Source organism: Mauremys mutica, chromosome 9 (genome assembly GCF_020497125.1).
Source record: "Mauremys mutica isolate MM-2020 ecotype Southern chromosome 9, ASM2049712v1, whole genome shotgun sequence".
Classification (NCBI taxonomy): Eukaryota; Metazoa; Chordata; order Testudines; family Geoemydidae; genus Mauremys; species Mauremys mutica.
Window position 1 is genome coordinate 82,566,088 of NC_059080.1, and position 21,452 is coordinate 82,587,539.

Genomic DNA, 21,452 nt, shown 5'->3' on the forward strand with positions numbered 1-21,452 from the left:
ATCGTGTCTGATTCAAGGTGGAGAAGGAACTGGAGAGGTGGTTGGTCTGTCCTGCCCTTTATCTCCTCAGTTAGAGGCATGAGGTGAACCAAGGCATATCTGCGGACCAACGGACACGCCTTTCAAAATTCTTTGGCTCTGGGCGCATGGAGTATTTGCATGCCCATAGTGGAATACAGATAGGGACCACACATCTCAAAGGTGCTCCAGTTACTAAAAGGTAAGTAACTTTCTTTTTTAATGGACATTTGTTACAAAAACCACACTATTCCAGAATCCCTGTTTTTTTCAATACATCCAAACACTGCAGTTCTGGCACTGTTAACATGTAAGTAGCACATTTTTATGTCAGCATCATGAATAAAGCAATTACAGCGTAATTACTCTTCTTGTTCTTAATAAAGCAGGAATGTTTCTTTGTAACAGAATATTTTAGCTTTCATTGAAGGTTTTTTCCTAGTACATGTTTCATAAATAGTAAAATATCTAGAGATAGTATTGCTTAGGCACAGCACTGATCATAAGCTTAAACTGAAATATACTGACATTATCCTCTCTTTTGTAGACCAAACCACCCTGGTAGAACAAGTGAAACGAGTAAAAGAAATTGAAGCTATTGAAAGTGACTCTTTTGTTCCACAGACATTCAGATCAAGTAAAGAAGTCAAAAAGGTAAGTTGTCAATAGCCTATCTTTGTGTATAACCCGCCTGGGGTGCCAGGTGGAAGCTGCAGCATTAATGCAATTTCCCTTGACATGTCACATTGGCAATCCTCATTCCCAGTATCAGAGTTCAAACATGTACATAGATACTTGAATTGATGTTGAAGTGAGGATGAGTGACAGGACTGGAAATGCATGAGAGTTTAGGATGAGGTGAAATATATTGTCAAAATGGCAAGATGGTCAAGGCCCGGCTTAGGAGTTTGGTTCTTTAGAACATTTTTTTTTAAAGTCATTATGTCAGAACACAAAGGTGTAAAGAAAAAGGGAGAGGCGAGGGTTAGACAAATCATCGTGCAAAGGCAATGAGGTGGTTTATGTTCATACTAATATAAAAGGTAAACATTTTTAAAGCTAGACTTCTAAAAATATATTTATGCACCAAAATAAAAGTGGACTGATTTTCAGAGGGCTCCGCAACTCTGAAAGTCAGGCCACTTTTATTTCAGTGCCTAAATATGACTTAAGACATCCAGGTTTAAAAATTGTGACCTAACTCTGGCCATTGAAGCTATGTCTATACTACAAGCGCTACAGTGGCACAGCTGCAGCTATGCCTCTACAGCACGTAGTGTAGATGCTTCCTACATCAAGGGGAAAACCCTGTATATAGTTAATGCACCTCTCTGAGATGCAGTAGCTAGATGGACAGAAAAATTTCTGTCCACTTAACTGTGTCTACATTGGTGTTTATTTCGACCTAACTGTGGTGCTCAGGGTGCAAAATTTTTCACAGCCCTAAGCGACATAGGTCAATCTAATTTTTAAGTGTGGACCAGGCTTCTGTCTTTGTTCAGAGACCACACACTCTTCCCTTTATAAGAGAAAGTGCATAAGCAAATGAGTGTTTCATTGAGCTAATGGAATGTTTTTAATCAGCACTGAGTGTTCCATTGAAAAGAGTACAATTATTGTCTTTTCAAGTATGTATTTACTTTAAAAGTTTCACACAATTTTTCAATAAATGTGCTCTATGGAAAAAAAATCAGCAGCTCTGCTCTTTTGCTTTCCTACTTGGCAGTGCTTCTCCCTCACTTCATATCACCAGTCTGATATGTGCAGGCAGTTCCTGTTATCCATTTGGAAAAGTATAAAGATGATGATGATTGTTTTGTGGATTTGTTATTTAATGGTTGTAATCTGAACATGTTAAGAAAGTTGAATGCAAAGGTATATTATAATGCTTCGGTGTTTATCAGGAATGGTATTCTACATCCTTGATAGCAGCCAAATGTTGTTTTTTTCCTTTTAGTCAACAGAACCTGGTGAACTAAAATGTGAACCTGCAACTGTAGGAGTGGGAACTGTCGATCTGCCTGATACTGAAAAAGAAATAGCACCTGGCAACATTCCTACTGCCATAAAGTACCAAGATGATAACTCTTTAGCACATCCAAATGTAAGAGTGTTGATATTTATTGCACCCTTGAAATAACAAGGTCTACTCGGTGGAGTCAAAGTCACATGAACTAATACTTTTGCAGTGTTGATTGTCAAAGATTCTATGTTCCAAAGACTATTTACTGATGAGCTCACCATTGGCTGGAAAAGGATCACACAACCCACATAATCTAAAATAGTGACGTCTTAGGAGATGGGCCCAACACGGTTCTGAGTGAAAGTGAAATTTTAAAGTGAATGAGTGACAGTCTGCCTTAAAAAAAAAAATCTATCTTTTAACTTACATTTATCCAGGATGTACTTATTACTGCTGTGTTACATGATGCCTGAGCAGAGAGTGGCAGAAGTTGTAGTAGCTTTAGAGGAAAAATAGTAGAAAGGGTGTGATGAAAACATGGAAGTTTTAAGATTCCATAGAGAAAAGTATGACCCAATCCTTTTGAAAAGTTACCTCTGTTGAGTAGTAACTGGAGCAGTCTCTTTGGCCTGCTTCTTCATGAATCATTTGATCTTTTTTTTTAACCCATAAAATAATTATCCATTCTAAATTATGTGTCCAGTTAATATACAGTATAAAATGAGAGCGAGAAATATACAAATTACATTGTATACAACTAATGGATGAATCAAACACTGTTCCCTAAAAATTCCTACATTTTCAGAGTTGTAGAGATTTCCTAAAGCCATTAATTCAATTTAAGTCCCTGTGCAAATCTATGAAAAGTCAGTGGAAACTGTTTGCAAGTTTCTGTGGTTTGATAATTGTTGAACCAGTGTGATTAAGAGTATGCTTACACTGCAATGTAACCCCACCGTTAGTGAGACTCAAGTCCACAGACCCTGGGTTTGTCAGCCCCGAGCTTGAGCATCTACATTAATTACGACCCTAGGTTTACAATTTCTGGACCTGGGCCCCAAACTGGGCCCTCGCATCCATATTGCAGTACACAGACCAGAGTCAAACTACCATATTCTGGGTTCCTTGTGCTCTCCCCAACTGTGGCTGCTCTAGCCCTGGGTTCGTAGTGCAGTGTGGGAAAACTTGCCTGTCCACCCTGCATGTTACAGAAAGCTGTCACATCCCACCAACATCCCCTGCTGAGCCATCTCTTGAGTCTGCATGCTCCCAGCAACCAGAACTAGCAACATGGAGGAGTCACCATTTGAAGAGCTTCTTTTGCTTGGGCTTTCACTCTTGTTTCGGGAAACTGGAAGAGCATCCATGAGATGCTAGTGGACATTCTGTGGATGTTTTCTGACTACTGAAGGCACCTGTTGGAAAAGGAGGATGATACAGAAATGGAAGACTCAAACAGGTTGATGTTGCTCAGGACTCTTGGTATAACTTCTGATCCCCCTATGTAGACCTGCCCTTCTGGAGCAGGGCCACCAGTGCATACTGACATGGGATGACCAGTAGTGGCTCCCAAACTTCTGCATGAAGAAAGCTATATTTTTGGAGCTTTGTAAGTGACTTGTTTTGATCTCCAACATCAGGACACATGCATAAGGGTGGCCATACTAGTCCAGAAGCAGGTTGCTATAACTCTCTGGCAGCTGGCTACTCCAGACTGCTAAAGATCCATTGCTAACCAGTTTGATGCTGGCAGGTCAACTGCGGATAAAATGAGGGTGGAGGTTACTGAGGCAATCAGGCAAGTGATTTACCCAAAAGTGGTGGGTACAAAGAATGTCCCTGAAGAAATTGCTGGTTCTGAGAGAATGGGGTTTTCAAACTGCATCGTGGCCATTGATTGGACTTGCGCGTCCATAGTTTACCCTCCTCAAGGAACACATGAGTACATAACCACTAAGTGTACTACTCCATTGTTATGCAGGTCATTGTGGACCACAGAGGCCAATTTATGGATGCCAGTGTAGGCTGCACTGGAAAATTTCATGCCAGGGTTTTCTGCTTATCGGGAGTCTATCTTTACAGACAGGCTGGGACACGATTCCCATCAATAGAGGGCCTGTGGCAAGAACTGTGGATTTACAGTATGGCTTGATGTAGAGACATGCACTTCCTGGTCTCCATTTTGAATTCCATGCAGTGATATGAGGAAGAGGAAGTGGTGCCACGGTGGACACACACCGCTGCCTGTGGCTTGTAATAAATTTTGCATGGGGTCATAAACCAGAAATCCCTCCTATCCTTAAATTAATAACAACAGACATGGAGCCAGAAACTTACCAGGCTGAGGGGCTACTTCTGCTTCTTGTGTTTCTGCTGTTGGTTCCACAATGAGCTGCTCCTCTGGGGGGAAGTCATCAAACAGCTCTTCCAAAGAGAGACCTAGGATTTGTTGCAGCTGCTCCAGCAGCAAAGCGTCCTCGGGGACCAGCGTGAGCACCAGAGTCACTCTGGCAGCTTGGTCCAGCATTTGCTGGCTCCTTTCCAGTTGGATACTGGATTCTGGGGTCAGAAGGTTGCCATCCTGGCTGACTGGGCTGTCATGAAGCGCTATTGGCTCAGTGCTCGGTGCAGTACCCAGCACCAGTCAAACTCCTTGTAAAAGAGGCAGGATGACGGTGAGTTCCCAGAGGTGTGGTTCTTATCCCTGTCTGTTCAGTAGTCATTCTCGAGCCACTTAATCTGTTCCATGCACTAGTCCACCAGTTTGGTGAATCCCTAGCACTGCCAGCTTCTTCGCTATTTTCTGGTACACATAATCATTCCTAGAACTCTTGCTAAGTTGAATATTTTGCTCACCTCACACTAAAGATTAACCAAAATCTGACTGCTCTCATGACCAGGTAGCAGTGCTTGACAAAAGACTTCTTCATGTCAATAGCCATTACAAATGCAGGAGAAGGTTCACTCTGCTTGCAACTCAGCAGATAAAATGAAGCTTAAACGCCGAGCAGCTGTACTTGAATCGGGGAGTCAACTGGATTGTCTTGGGATAGGAAGGACAAAGGACACTTCCCATGGGATTGTGGGATAGTGTTGGCAGACTGTCAGTACCTGAGTCTGGGAGGGCCCAGACCCAAGTTGCATCCATGCTAAATGACGGAGAAGTTTGGGCTTGAGTCCTGTAGGACTCGAGCTTGAACCTGGCCCCCTTGCAGGTCTGGGCTAGAGGGCCTGATGGCCTGAGTCAAACAGAATTGTGTATAGACAGAAATGAGGTTTGGGGTTGAGCCTGAGCCTAGGCTTACATTGCAGTATTGTGTAGACATACCCTCTGAATACCATCAAACTCTAGCTACATTCGCAAGTTAAACTGGTTTAAACTAAGGGGTGAGTTTAAATCAATATAGCTAAACTGGTTCAAACTCCTGTGTGGAAACTTTTAAATGGAAATAAGAGTGTCCACACAAGAGTTTGAACCAGTTTAACTAAATTAGTTTAAAAACTAATTAAACCAGTACAACTTTCCCATGTTGACCAGGCTTGACTTCTGGCTGTGGGAATTCTATCTGACCTCATGCACATTATAAAATTCCACCTCAATCCAATATCAAAGTGAAAGTTGGCTCACACATTTTATGCACTCCTAATTAAGTGGAATCTCATGTTTGTGCTTTTTAGTTCTGCTAATGGATATTTCCAAGCTTCTGCCATTATTTCAGCACACAGCTGTGGTTTCCTACTTCCATCCACGCCATAGGATGATTGTATTTAATTCAAAGAACTATATTAATGCAGTGTTTATATTTGAAATTTCAGTCACACACAAGTAAAGGAAACAAATATAAAGCTTCTACAGCAACTAATTCAGATATACACGCTGAATTTATAGTATTTTGCTGTATTATATTGCATATGTTCAATATAGATGTACTAGCTGTACAATATGACAGAGCTGCAATTGCTGTGGAAGCCATAACTTTAAATTTCTTGATGTTCATATGATTAAAATCTCAACCTTTTAACACAAATTTTGTATTTCATTTCCATGTTTGGTTGCACTTTTTTGTTTTTGACAGCAGTGAACTATGCAATACGGTATTATCAAAACCCAATCAACAACAGAAGGTTAAAATTAGTTTTCTTCCCTCCCCCTCTACAGCTATTCATTGAGAAGGCAGAAGCAGAGGAAAAGTGGTTCCAGAGATTGGTTGCTCTTCGGCAAGAAAGGCTGATGGGCAGTCCTGTGGCTTGAGTGAATTACAGTGAACATCATACAGAATTTCTTCATGAATGCTAAGAAAATTCTCCTGTAAAATTGTTTGACTGTTAATATCTCTTAAAAAGTAAATGTGAGTTGTAAGGAGAACACAAGTTTCATCTGAATGGAGATACATGCTTTACTCTCACTCGTTATCCACTTTTATTCATTGTGAGTTACATGTATTCAATATTCAGTATAATTTGTATACAGGTAGCACTTTAGGGATGAATGAAGAGATGAGACTGTCAAAGAACGAGGAAAGGCTTAGGGCCAAATTTACTAGTGCTGCAGCAGGACAATATAAATTACATCTCCTGGGGTCATCAAGGCCTCTTGCTCCCCAAGAGGGATTCAGCTCAAAGTAGGGCCTGTGGTATTGCTGCTACTGTCTTCCTGGGGAGAAGCAGCTTTTAATCTGGGCTTCTGCATGCATCATGCCAGCAGAGGCTGCTGAAGAGATGTGCTGAACTGTACATCCACTGCTGTCCTGGCCCTTACCCTGTTCCTCACCAGTACAACACATGTCTTGGGTAGACAAACTAGAATGAAGACATATGAGGCTGTATTTTTTAATAGAAAGAAACACTGGGTTTAACTCTATTTTTGCATCTTCCCACTGCCATCATGCTCGTAAAGATTCCAAGCATGTATGATAAATAGTACTGCTATCCCTTTCAAACCCAAATGTGCAGATTTTCAGCTGGTTTAAAGAAATGCATTTCATAAACAGTTTTAAAATGTTTGGCATTTTAGAGAGGTCAGCTCTGTGTGTGACCTATTAATGGGAAATGCTTCATATATTGTTGTGTGCACCTGTACAGAAGTATATTGAACAAGACTAAAATGGTCTCTGCAGTTCTCAAAACTAGATGGAAAGAGTGTTTCAGAATATAAAGTTTTCAGTTATCCAAATCATCCTTTAAAACACGTTGCTAATGAAAGATTAGTCACATCTGGGGTAGCATTCAATTTATGAACAAATTAAATCAAAAGTCATAATATTTTTGGTAGAATGAGGGAAAGCAGTACTAAAGTTTTGGTACCATTTTTTGTTCCCTCTAGTGAACACTGATTAGTGTATTTCAAAACCAAATCTGAATTTCCATTCATTGTCCAAAAACATACCAGTCAGCTACATAATTAAATGCAAAAAAATGGCTCTTCTGAGGTACCTAACACATCTGTAGTCAAAATACTTGTGTTACATAAAGAGAAATGTAAACCTAACATCTATGGACAAATCACCTGCAAATAACCTGCATCAAGCCATGGGCAAATGCAGTCACTTTTTCAATATTACCTCTCCATAACCCAGACCTGTTCAAAAAGACATTATAGATATCTACCCTTAGGTAGATTATACCTTTTTTCAGGGGAAAAGGAGGGATTAAAATTTGTTGGGATGCAGTTTTTACTTTTAACAACAGTGAAAGTTTCATTGGGACATGTTTAAAATAATTGTTTACTTTTAAATGTATCAAGTCTCCTGCAACTAAATGAAGAGAAGCTGCATTAATTGTCAGAGAAGCAGTGGTCAAAATGAGTATTTTCAAAAGTTTTCTATTTGGCATTGTCCTCTTTCTAATTTACTTGTATGTCTTTTATAAATAATAATAATGTTCAATTTCCAAGCCATGTTCAGCTCAAAATTCCTGCATTATCCAACATTGCACAGTTCCATAATGTTGTTAATGTTTTTATTTTGAATTAGATGTATTTGTTTTATAATTGCATTTTTACAACTTCTGGGTATTTTGAAAAGTTATAAAATCATTCAGTAGTGGAAAAACTGGGACGTACCTGTGTATCAATCAGTAGTGGAATATCAACCGCAAAGTCCATGTTGAAGCATAATAGAGAGCTGGATCTGGCAATTGGATGGGAATAGCTGTCACTAAACCTGCAATAGAAGGAAAAGAAGTTGTTAAAAATCTTGTGCTGAAGTTCCCCAGACACCATTTGGGATGATGAGCACATCATTCTACAATTAGATTTTTATAGCACCATTTGCAGATTACTGATACAGGTAACCAACAAAATAATTGTACAAAATTCTATAGTTTTAAATGTACCCTGCTGAATAGCCCCAATAGCTAGGTGGAGAGGGCTTTAAATTAATTTAAATGGTATCTTCTTATCCTTTACGTCTTATGATGCAGTTAAGTGTTAACAGTGCACTGGGTATCCTGCTGTACCTGACTATTGGGACCATTCAAAACACCAAGCATTCTAAAGTTAATGGAACTCTGTAAAATTCATGTGCCAGTCATCTTTAATGCTGTCAGAGGATGAGCCTGGCATATGGTTGCTATATGGACATTTGGGAGTGCTCACCATTTTGGGATCTTGTCTACACAAGGAAACTTCATAGCCATAATTTACCAGTGGTATAGCTCCACTTGTAGCAACAGTGGAAGCTTAGTGTAGACAGGACTTGGGCATTTTTAGCACCTATACAGTAAAAACACCCAATTCCTGTTTACACTACAATTTCCAACATTACTGATCAGTAGTGAATTACCAAGTTTGCTAGTAAGGCACGGTCTTGGATGGTAGTGAACTCACTCTGCGTGCTGAGTCTGCTTCTAAATAGGCAAGTAAAGTTTGCTTAAGGACGAAGTCTGAATCCTTGGGGTCTTAATAGTTGAATATTGTGGACATGACTTAAGACTAGACTGCATGATTGAGGTTGTGTAAACTCCCCATATCCTATTTGTCTTGCATTTACTGAATAATGTTCTATGAATGATTAAATAAATTATTCATTTTCCTGTCAATGTAAGGCAGACACTTCAGCCAGCAGAAATAATACATGCAGGCAGACAATAACATTAGAAATAAATATTGGTGTATTACTAACCGTGAAAGAATAAGGAGAACTTTGAAAATCTTACTGATTAAAACCATTTTACAAGACTGGTCCCAATATAAATATATCCAAAATATATCTATATTCAACAAAAGTTTGGTTTGTGAGCCATTGTCAGCTGAGGGAGAAACTAAATATGCTTCCAAATCAGACAGGATGGCTATGAATTCACATGCACCATGCACAATGTGGGCATGAAAATCAAATCAATGAATGCAAATTAAGGTCTTTAATAGGCCAAAAAATAAGTTCTTGCTAACTAGCTCTCCCCATGTGCTTCTTTCTTTTCCTGCTGCCAGTCAGGGATCAGGTCATATCTATACCTGTCCCCATGGCCCCACTTCCTTGAAATCCTAAAAGGCACCTTTCATCCTGAACCTTACAAATCACCATTGAGAGCTTCAGTTTTCTTTGTTGACCTACTTTCCTCTCTGTTTTAGTTTCTCAATGCTGCTTGTGGGGGTGGAGTGGGTTCTGGACTGAGAAAGGAAAAGAGAGAATTGTTTTTTAAATAACCCTAACTAAATTAAACCATAAGAATTCTTGGTGAATTGTAATGTGTCCTGAATCTTATCTTACATGCACTTCTGATGACTCTTTATCACCCATGATTTGTGACAATAGTTCGTGTATGCTGGTCTGTACTTATTTTTTTCTCTAGTTCTGCCTTTTGGATACAATAAACAATGTGATGTGATTACATACATATAGTTTGGTATTTCACCTATTTTAGAGAATGCACTGAAATAAACAGTGAATGAATTGACAGAAGTCTTATATTTACTTACAAAGTGGCCATAGTATGGTGGGCAGCAGTCCAACATTCCTCACATTATCAAACCCTAGTGTTCCTTAAACCTTACTCGGAGGAATTGTGTATATAGGCTGAGAGGATAGTTCAGTAACTTTATCCATTCAGCCATTGAGCTCTCTTCTGAGACTGCCAATAAAGTTATGATGCAGACATCTATCCCTAGGAACTACATTAACTAACTCATTTCACTTAGGCTACTGAACAGCCATCATAAAACAGATTATTTCCAATATAATCCAGCAGGGCTGAATGTGATTAGGTAATTTTTAGGTAAAATATTCACTAGCCTATTGCCAATCTCCTGACTTATCAGGTGCCTCTATAATTCACTTTTAAATAGGTAAATTGCATGAAAATTTACTAATACCCTAAAACTAATACAGTAGCTATGTCTATACTACCTGCCAGATCGGCGGGCAGCAATCAATCCAACAGGGGTCAATTTATCGCATCTAGTCTAGACGCGATAAATCAAACCCCCCGAGTGCTCTCCCATGGACTCCTGTACTCCGCCGCCGCGAGAGGCACAGGCAGAGTCAACGGGGGAGCCGCAGCAGTTGACTCACCACAGTGAAGACACCAGGGTGAGTAGGTCTAAGTACATCGACTTCAGCTAAGTTATTCATGTAGCTGAAGTTGCATAACTTAGATCAATTCTCCCCTCCCCCCATATAGACCAGTCCTTAGAATTGTTAACATAACAATTTTATTTCAGGAGGATTTATGGTGGTGCAATATTGACATCTGTAAAATTGTCGATGGGAAGCAGTTCAAATTCAATGGCCTGGCCCTAATTTCTAAGGCCATGAATGGACTAGGACTGGGCTATTTTGAGGACAGTTTCTCCAACAGGAACTGACCAACAGAACTATAATCACAAGGGAGGATGAAATAAAATTGCAGGAGGCAAAGTGAATTCAGTGAGGGGTCCTATCTTTTGAAAATCTCTCACAATAGAGCAGACTAAGCCCAAGCCTTGCTATATTCAGAACACAATGTAAGCACAACCTCTTCCCACTGTAGCAGTAAAAATAATACCATTAAATGTTTATATTATTGTAGGCCCCCAAAAGCCCCAATCTGGATTATTGGGGTTCCCATTGTGCAGAGCTAGAAGAGAGAGACTCTCTCCTCAAGCTGACAACAGGGCTGCAGAGTATAGACTCACAGAAAGAGAGAAGAGGGAAACTTTACAACAAATAAAACCATGGTAGAGAGCAGACTCCTACTTGGTAAAGTATCTGTAGTCCTTACATGCCTACACACCAAGGTGAATTGTGCACTTTATAAATACATAGCTAGACACAGACACTTAACTGCAGAAGAGATTGAAATGTTTTGTTACTGGAATAGTAACTTTTATGTAAATAGTTAATTCCATCTAAGCAATGATGATTTACAGGCCTAAACTGTATCTTATCAGCTTTTAAGAGCATGTTCAAAAAGTGTGTATATGTATTCTTTTTCTTGAATATCTAGCAAATGTGACATCCATTTGGGCTGTAGTTCAGCAGGGTTTCTTCTAGCTGCCTGTACAGCTGTAAAGGTCAACAAGTCTGATTGTGGTTATCACTGTTGGCCTTAGTGCCCTTCCAGGTGGAGTGCAGTTCATTAGACCGCAAGTCTCTTTAGCCTTGCCTTGTGGAGAAAATTGGTTGCTCTAGATGGATGCTTTAGACCTGTCCCCATCAGTTATGTCACCAATCTATGCCTAGCCCAACCCATTTTCCCAAGCCCAGTCAACATAACTCTTTGAAAGCAACTAAATCATGTTAAGGTTTTTTTTAAATTGCATTTCCCTATATAGATATAATTTCCCCCTTAGTTTAGAAAAGCAGTAAGAGGGACAAGGAGGGCTAGATGGCTCAGAGGACTGGTAATGGGGTGAAGTCTTTCAGCTCTGAGTCACCAGTCTGAACACATACTAGAGTCAGTAGTAACCAAAAGCTACCATCTGGTGGCTGTTGAGTTGCCTATGTGAAATGAGGTTAATAGTCTCAGTCCCATCCCCAATAAATGAGTATCCATGTCTCCCTCACCCAACAATACAGTTAGCACTAACTGGGAACGTAGTTGTAGTCTCAACAAAGAAGGCAATAGTGTGTATGCATGAAGATTGAACATGCCTTCTCAACCCTAAAGTTGATCCCTGCTGGTCAGATTTGAGGCAAGTTGTCAGGGCAGCATGGGCAAGTTTGCAGGTCATGTATCTAATGGCTTTCTAGAGGACCCATCCTATAGAATCTAAGAGCTACCCAGGTAAATTTATATCTGAATGGTGAGGTTCCTAGTGGACTTCAAGAAATTCTCTGCTCTTCTCCCCTTCCTGTCCAAAGAGGCATCTCTAGAGCTCTGATTCTATTGCCCATCAGAGCAGCACAAAGGAGAATCACCTTCCTCTGTACACAGTAGGTGTTCACCACTTCTGGAGGCAACTTGTATATTCTTTTGTTATGCACTGTGTAAGCCAGGCACGTAGTGAACTTTATTAATTTCTATTAATCAAGACAGAAATAAAAGTATCTTATGTTTGCAGGTATGTTATTGTGTTTGAGGCCAGCTGAATAATAATTATTGGATAATTTTTTTCAGTGAATTTTGCAATATTTTTTCAAAAATTTTACTTGCATTTTTTTCCATTCCAGTTACAGAGCTGGGTGACTATATCTAAATTAATTATATTTTTGAATAAAATATAACTTTTGTCATTATTTGCTCAGCTCATGTTGCATTTGGCATTTGACTTTCATGTTACATTTATGAACAGTTTATTATAAACTATCTTCACAGAACATTGTGCATTTGTCCATTGGTACAGATTGAAATTAGGATCAGCTTTCTACCAGTACTGTCAAGAAGCCCCACTGTTTCTCCTTAAAGCACATTTAAAACTCTAGAAAACTAATCACATCTCTAAAGCTGGCATTGTAAAAGCACTTGGGTGTAAAAAAGGATACCTCATTTTCACCATACACTTTAAATCTAAATAGTAACAGCTGAGTCCTTGTAAAACTGCATGGGAATTGGGCACTGTGCTGTCTCAGTCCTCTCAAATTACCTTCACCCTTGACTCTGACATTGCTCTGTAGCAAGTGGAAATATGACAGAGTGGAACTGATCTGCAAATGCATCTAATCTTTTGTAACTAGCAAGTTTGCAGTGAATGTTCAGAAAAGCAACCTGTTTTATAATATATGTTAATTCTCAGTGTTTGAGCAATGGGCCTGTACGTCTCCAGACTCTTAGAAGTTGAAGGTCGCAACAAATGCCATTAGAAAAGCAATCTTCCTTAGGTGTGAAAAATTCTTAGATTTTATCCTTGTATGGATGGGAGCAACCCCTTGCTAGACTACTAAAATGTGAAAATCCTGCTCTCTGACAGTGACAATAGTTATTTTCTTTGGATTTGTACTGTCATAGAATTTAGTTGTATGACTTTGATGTTATGGTAATCTGGTCATGCACACGTTTCTTGAACGGCTAGTTTCACTATAATGATATGACGGGGGTTAGGCAAGCACCACCACCACTTTGAAGCTTTTGGGAGTGACAGCCGCCTTTCTTTCAGGCTAACCAAGATAAAAATAAAAAGTCAAATGGTGTAAACTAGGCACAGATATTTTCCTACCATACTGAGCACCTTTCTGACTTTCACCCCTGGAAGTCGGGTCCTTGTTCAGGAGCACATATACACAACAACTATGAGAAGCCTTTGACTGTGGTCACATTGTGGATTTCACACAAACCTTACCAAACTTGGTGCAAACCACTTAGCTGTCAAGCCCCAAAAATAGTTTATTTGTTTTGAACTGCCATGAAATTTGTATACACACATAGCTGACATGTCAATCAACTCTAGTTAACCATGCAATCTGTATCCTCTGCGGTGTGTATTGATGTGCTTTTTGTACCTTTGTTTTCTTGATATTACAGCTGAGGCAAAATCCTGCCCTGTGCTGTATTGGTACAAAAGAGGGGACAGTCAAATTCTCAGCTGAGCGTCAGTGGAGTCTCACCCATTTAAACCAACAGAGAATTTGGCCCAGAGAGTCTATTTACCCCCTCATCCCAATGCAAGCAGCACCGTAAGATCTCTATATAGCAGTAGGAGAAATAGCCTGCTAACATGCAGGCTTGTGTACAAAGTCTGCTATTTTGTTGCACGGGTTATGAGGATGTATAGCCTTCTGCGTGAGCTACTGCACATGCTGCTGCTAGCAAGAAGCATTAGTAAGAGGAGCATCAGAGTGATCCCCACAGGGCATTGCCCCCATCTTCAAAGAACAGTCCTTTGAGGTGTCAGGATGCCAGTAGAAGATGATGCATTGGCAGCATTCCTTCTCTGGCTCACAGTGCCAGCCAAGACAGGATTTAACTCTCAGTATTTAAGAAGTAAAATGTATCAACTCAGAGAGGACTTTCAAACGCAGCAACTTGTACACTTATTTTTAGAACACCAAAGGGAATGGCAAATGATCCAGCCGCAATTCAGTGAAATGAGTCATGAACTGAGTTCACCTCTCCTTCCTAATATCTTGATGTGTGGTGCCAAAGTTGTTTATAAATCAATAGCTATCTTAGACAAGTACAGTGGAGCCCATTTAAACAAATATTTCTTTTGGACCAAAGCCTGGTTCCATTGTATTAAGTGGCGCAAACCCTTCCACTGCAACCAGGATTTGGCTTTTAAGAAATATTTTTTAAAAAGCTTACCTGTTTGTTTTCTCTCCACCAACCACAAATATATGCTGTACTGCAGTGCTGTAAAAACAAGAACAAAGGACAGAGCAAATAAAATTAAAAGGTGAAAACATTCAAAACTGATAAAAGGAAATACTTTTTCACACCAGGAGTAATTAAACTGTGGAACTCATTACCACAAGAAGTTATTGAAGTCAAGAATTTAGCAATAATCCAAAGGATTGTCTATTTATATTCAGAATTATAATAGTTAAGGATAAACATTTTAGAATAGATATAAAACCTCATAGTTGGTCTTAAACCAATCTCTATTAAATATTAAAGGGAGGAGAGGGGTAGATTATCCCACATCTGCCTACTGTGGGGTTTCTTGCACTTTCCTCTGAAACACCTGGTACTAGTCACTTGTCAGAGACAGGATACAGAACTAGATGAGAGTTGGGTCTTATCCACATAGACTATTCCTATGTTCTTATGTATTAAATGAATAGATTGGGGGGGGGTTAAACTTTCATTGTACTTAGTTAATGTAGTCAACTAGTGACCTGAGGAAGGGAACGGATAACTTTACACTGATGTTTTGGGGAAACCTAATAAAATATATTTATCAGAGATCTTTTAGATTAATATCGGTTTGAATTTTGTTGCACCTTTCTTTTCTTTAATAGCTTGTTTTATGTAGTTGCAGCCTTATGGATGGCTTAAAAGATACATGTCACAAGCTGGTGAACTCTGGTTCAGCCTAAAGGACACTTGTTACCCTGAATGCAGTACATAAGCATTATTTATTTGCTTGTAAATTATTGATAATGCTCTAATTCATGTGTGATGGAAGGAAGTGCATCTGCAAGTGTGTTATTAATGGAAAATCGTCAAGAACTTGTAGAAATCAATGATGAATCTATCCATGGTTAGTCCCAGTATATGTTCTGCTTCTGCAACAATGATTGATAACTGATCTGCTAATGGAGATATCCAAATGTTTCTTGTTTATCATGTAGAACTTGGAACCTCATAAAATGTGTGTTTCTGTGGTGCATGTAAAATATTCCATAATTTTATTTTATTTTTTTCTATTAGTTCCAAGGGAAAAAGCAGCAGTGTTTAAGAATATGTTACAATTATGTATACTGAGATTCCAAGATGACTCTCAAACTATGTGTGGTATTGTGAAGCAACTTCTGGGGTGGAAAAGGTACACAATACACTAAGGGAGAATGGGAGGTTTTGGGTGCATACAAGGGCAAACATGTACCATTATGTGAGTTCAATGGAATTAGCCCTCACTTACACTAGAGCAGAATCAGGCCCACTCATTAGTCTGAAGACAGCAGGTTTGTTTCACAATGTGGATTAGATTACAACAGACAAAGCATAAAATCTTTTGCTAATGGTCTCAGTGAGTATCTGTTCTCTGAAAGGCTTCACTCAGGTCCAGAAAGTGCTCCATTTTTCTGTCTGTTCTGAAAGTACAGTAGTACCTGATGGTGTGAGCTGAGTTTTGATGGAACAGAATTTTTTTTAACAGCCAATTCATGAAGAGAATCCTTTAGTCAAAACTCTAATTTAAATCCATAGGCATTTGCACAGAGTAAGGACAAAATAAAAGCTGAGTAGCAACTTCAGCATAACTTTAGATAAAGTTATCACGAGGGCCGAGTGAAACATTAATTACAATCATCAGACCAGGTGAAACTCTGCTAGTTTGGGAGTACAATACAAATTCAAGACTCAGATGACCTTTTGACCAAGACTGAGCCTTTTTCCAATGAACTTAAGTCAATTAATGGTTCCTCCCCAAAACTTTGAATCACAGAAATGTAGGGCTGGAAGGACTTTGAAAAGTCATTAAGTCCAGCCCCCTGCACTGAGGCAGAACCAAGTAAACCTAGACCATCCCGGACAGGAGTTTGTCCAACCTGTTCTTAAAATCTCCAATGATGGGGATTCCACAACCTCTCTTGGAAGCCTGTTTCAGAGCTTAAATACCCTTATAATTAGAAAGCTTTTCCTAATATCTCACCTAAATCTTCCTTGCTGCAGATTAAGCCCATTACTTCTCCACTGAAGGTAGGACAAAAACAACTGGTCACAGTCCTCTTTGTAACAGCCCTTAACGTATTTGAAGATTATCAGGTTCCCCCCTCAGTCTTCTCAAGATAAAGAGTGTTTTTAACCTTTTCTCATAGATTAGGTTTTCTAAACCTTTTATAATTTTTGTTGCTGTCCTCTGGACTCTCTCCAGTTTGTCCACATCTTTTGGAGAGTGTGATGCCAGTTCTGCTCTACTCAGCTGGAGTACTATTACCTCCCCTGTCTTCCATATGACGCTCCAGTTAGTACACCCTAGGATATTAGCCTTTTTTGCAACTGCATCACATAGACTCATATTCAATTTGTGATCCATTAGAACTGCCAGATTTTTTTCAGCAGTACTACCACCTAGCCAGTTATTCCTCATTTTGTAGTTATGCATTTTATTTTTCCTTCCTAAGTGAAGTACTTTACACTTATCTTTATTGAATTTCATCTTGTTGATTTCAAACCAGTTCTCAAAATTGTCAAAGTTGTTTTGAATTTTAATCCTATTCTCCAAAGTGCTTGCAACCCCACCCATCTTGGTAATTTTGTGCAAATTTTAAAAGTATACTCCCCACTGCATTACCAAAGTCATTAATGAAAATATTGAATAGTACCAAACGCAGGACTGACCTCTGTGGGACCCCACTAAATAGATCCCACTAGTTACTTGAATCAGCACTTTCAATCTTTTTGATCGTTTGACCCCAAATCTCAAAGTGAAATTCAGAATACAAAGTCCACATGAACTGAAATAGAAAAAGTTTGATTTGAACCCCTGTGAACAGCAACCACTAAGCTTCACAGAGCTCTAAATATCAATTTATCTCAACACTTCTTACATGAGATGTAAAGTCAAAAATGTTTAAAGTCAGTGATTTATCATGAATCATTTGTATGGCTGTGCTTAACTGTACACAAAATTGAAGACACAGACATACCAAAATACAAGAAAGAAGATATAGAAAAGGCAAGTGGGTAAAGTCTTCCATAATTATGGCTTAAGAAAATAGATATTTGGCTACAGTAAAACCCAAAACAACAACTGTTCTATTTATCATGGTAATTCCATCTAGCATCAGAAGGTGGCTTTCAATAATTCTCTTTCTTAGGGTACGTCCATACTACCCGCCCGGGTCGGCGGGTAGCGATCAACTTCTCGGAGTTCAATATATCGCGTCTCGAGATGCGATATATCGAACTCCGAACGCGCTCCCATCGACTCCGGAACTCCACCACCACGAACGGCGGTGGCAGAGTCGACGGGGGAGCCGCGGACTTCGATCCTGCGGCGTCTGGACGGGTAAGTAGTTCAAACTAAAGTAGTTCAAGTAGCTGAACTTGCGTACCTTAGTTCGACCCCCCCCCAGCATAGACCAGGCCTTAGACTATGTCTACACTACCGTGGGATCGACGCTGCTGCAATCGATGCATCGGGGTCAATTTAGCGGGTCTAGCGAAGACCCGCTAAATCGACGGCAAAGCACTCTCTGGTTGACTTCAGTACTCCATCGTGAATGAGAGGAGTAAGATAAGTCGAAGGGAGAGCATCTCCCGTCAACCCAGTGCAGTGTAGACACCTGCAATAAGTCGACCTAAGCTACGTCGACTCCAGCTACATTATTCATGTAGCTGGAGTAGTGTAACTTAGGTTGACTTACTGCAGTACTGTAAATATAGCCTTACCTTCGTGTTTTAAACTGTTAGACTATATTATGCTGTACTTGTGACATGAGAGTGATGGATATTTAAGATCCATTGTCTTTATTCTTGATTAAACAAGAAAATGTGTAAATTAACTAAAATAATTCTATTCTAGCCAACAATATTACTTTTATAAAGTATGTTCCTAAAGTGGGTACTGGCTTCCATTCTCACAGCCCTTTTATATGCTGGAGCTTTGCCTAGTTAAATATGTATGTGTATCCAAGATAAGTAATGCAATTTTCGCTTCTAAATCTAAAACATCCCTGCTGGTTAAAACTAATCCTTGTAGAAAAATGGCAGCTGATGAGTGTGCAGATATACAATGAGCGATTTATATCTTTTAGTGATTGCACAATGTACTTTTCAGACTTCTTTTAGTGCATTTTTCTTATCTATGGAGTTCTATCTATCTATGCATTTTTCTTTCTATGCAGTTACCTTAGTTATTTTTTTAGCTTTACAGTTAATTATCTGTTTTCTGTGTGAAACAAAGACGATATATCCCGAAATGACATAGCTATTGACAAGTGTTGCACAGTATGTAGAACTAAGATGAACGAAGATATTAGTAATAAATGTTTTGGGTAACAAACTAAACAAATACTTATGGAACCAAAAAAAGAGAACAGAGTATTATAAATACCAACAAGATGTCAATATGGCAAAATGACCTTTTGTTGTAAATGAGTATGTTCAACAAAAGTGCAGAATTGGAATAAGATTTAAATAGTCCTATCACCAAAATGAATGAGAATTAAGAAGGTAAATTAATTCCTAAGGGAAATCAATGTAGATCTCATTAGTTTGGGGACAAGATATCTTAAAACTTTTAATTAAAGATAATATTTACTCCAAATGAATAAGAGTTGGCAGGTTTCTGCAGAATCTATAATCTCATTTATGCAAATTTTTTTATATTAAGCCAGACATCATTAATCTCATTGGAGATGCCCTCCAGACTGACAGTCCTATAGCACTGAGGTGATTTCCTACAGAAGTCGTTTTATCTACACAAAAGAACTCTAACTCAAGCAGACACAAACCATAAAAAGGTCTGAGCAATTAGAGACATCACTTTGTGCAAATAGGGTACCGACTTTATCATGTGAGTGATCCTCTCATAATGAGCTCATTTATAATAGAGCCCCTCTTTCCACTAACAACCAAAATAAATTAACAATAGCTAGAACTCATCTTCCTTATTTGTCTGTATAGACAACTGTCTAGGTCTTCTATGACTTGAGAAAAAATTCTATCTTTAGAGTCTGAGTTAGTCTTCATGAAATTAGATAGGCAACCCTTAGACTAAATAATCAACGGTGAGCTGTAGCTGAAAGGCTCCACAATTCCATTTCATAATCGGATGGAAGAAAATAACTGGTTTGTTCTTACATAATGAATTTCATAGTAAGGCTAGACTGTGTTCTAGCCTGATTTATAACTTGAATCTTTAGTCATAATCTATTAATGAACTTTGTATGAATTACTTATTTAAGGGAGAAGACTGCAAGATAGTATAATCAAGCTGAAATGCAAATTTCTACAGATAACTCACCTAAGAGGAGGCAAGTTTGTAGAGCTATTGAACTGCTGCTGACCATGCCAGGTATGGCCAAGTAAAACCCACTTGCTGTGTTGCAGAAAAAAAGATATGTGCTAACATGCCAGTACCCTGGATACCAGAGAAACAGTAATAAATAGCAAACATACCTGCTGTAATGGATGAGGAGCTGCTTGTAGTAACCTAAGAATAATGATATGTAATCATTTTATGAACAATATGTGACCTGGTCAGTGAGGTGAAGTTATAGCATACTGGGTTAGAAATCTTTCCTGTATGCATGTATTGATCGATCTTGAGAGGGCTGTTGGAAAAGCAATCAAGAAAGCAACACAATAGTCCCAGGCACACATATGAAAGACAATGGGGAAAATATTACCTCTGAGGACCTTATATCCTGTCTCCAACTGAGTGATAAGCCCGGTTTTGGCAGTGCTGGGACCCAACAGATCAAAGGGCTATAAAGAGTTAAAAAGGGACTTGTTCTCTGGAAAGGAGGGTGATCAAAAGGACTAAGCACCTTTTAAAGAAGACTCTCCCTGAAGCAAAGAGAGTGAACTGGTTTGTGAGATAAGGGAAGAGAGTGTGACCTAGACCCCAGCTATCTTTGGGGGGGGGCAGAGGGTCTATAGGAAGCTTAAACTACCAAGATCCCCATGTGGACCTTTGGTAAACTAAACATGCATATAGCCTATTTTATTGTTTTAAAATCTGATTTCTCTGAAATGTTTCTGTCTCAGATAAATAATACTTTGCTTTAAGAAAATTATCTGGTCACTGGTTACCACTATCATTGCTCCTGGGGGGAACAGAATTGCAGGGTCTGGACATAAAGCAGACTTGTTGAGGTAATCATAGCTGACCTACCAGGATGCATGATTCGATCCTGACAAAGGTGATGGCTCTAGGCCTGAGACCGGAGAGGGTGTGCACTTGAGGAGACCAGAAGGCGTCAAAGATGCCGTTAACCCAGTAGCTTTGATGGATGCAGTGGAGGACCAGCAGTGAAAAAGATACGGGATTATTAGCTCATTCTAATTTCTCTGCACATTGTTGCCACTTTTTCCTTCTTTAACTTCTCTTTTGAGTTCTAATGCTCTTAGGACTTCTCTGCTCCCATAAGGCCATTTCTCAGGAGACTTCCTTCCCTCCTTCCTAGGAGAAGGATAATCTTGTGGCTAACTCAGAGGAAGGCAGTCAGCAGACTATCATTCTATTCCTGGCTCTACCAGAGACTTCCCATGTGGCCTGGGGCAGGTCAATTACTGAAAACTCTGTGTCTCAATGACAAAATGGGGACAACAATAATTCTTTACTTCATGGGAAGCTTGTGAGATATAACTTTTGAAAATACTTTGAGATACATAGATTGAAGGGCTATAAAAGTGCAAAGTATAATATTATTACTATAATAATTTTTAATCACTTTTTTTCTGTTCAGAATCCAAAATGGATTTTGCTTCTGAGCAATGCAACTTA

The 21,452-nt window shown here is 39.2% G+C and overlaps 1 protein-coding gene across 5 annotated transcripts in view; it reads left to right on the top strand.

Moving 5' to 3' along the window:
* RSRC1 (arginine and serine rich coiled-coil 1) overlaps positions 1-19,932 on the top strand; it is a 392,168-nt gene extending 372,236 nt beyond the window's left edge. For 4 of the 5 annotated variants that reach the window (XM_045031597.1, XM_045031596.1, XM_045031595.1 and 1 more), the window contains 3 exons: positions 566-672; positions 1,976-2,122; positions 6,141-6,414. In XM_045031597.1, coding sequence (XP_044887532.1) covers positions 566-672; positions 1,976-2,122; positions 6,141-6,233 — 347 coding nt within the window. In that variant the 3' untranslated portion in view covers positions 6,234-6,414. Of the gene's footprint in view, positions 1-565; positions 673-1,975; positions 2,123-6,140; positions 6,415-19,908 lie in introns of those variants that run through there. The other variant, XR_006582456.1, reaches the window with a different exon arrangement.
* The last annotated feature ends 1,520 nt before the right edge of the window (positions 19,933-21,452 follow it).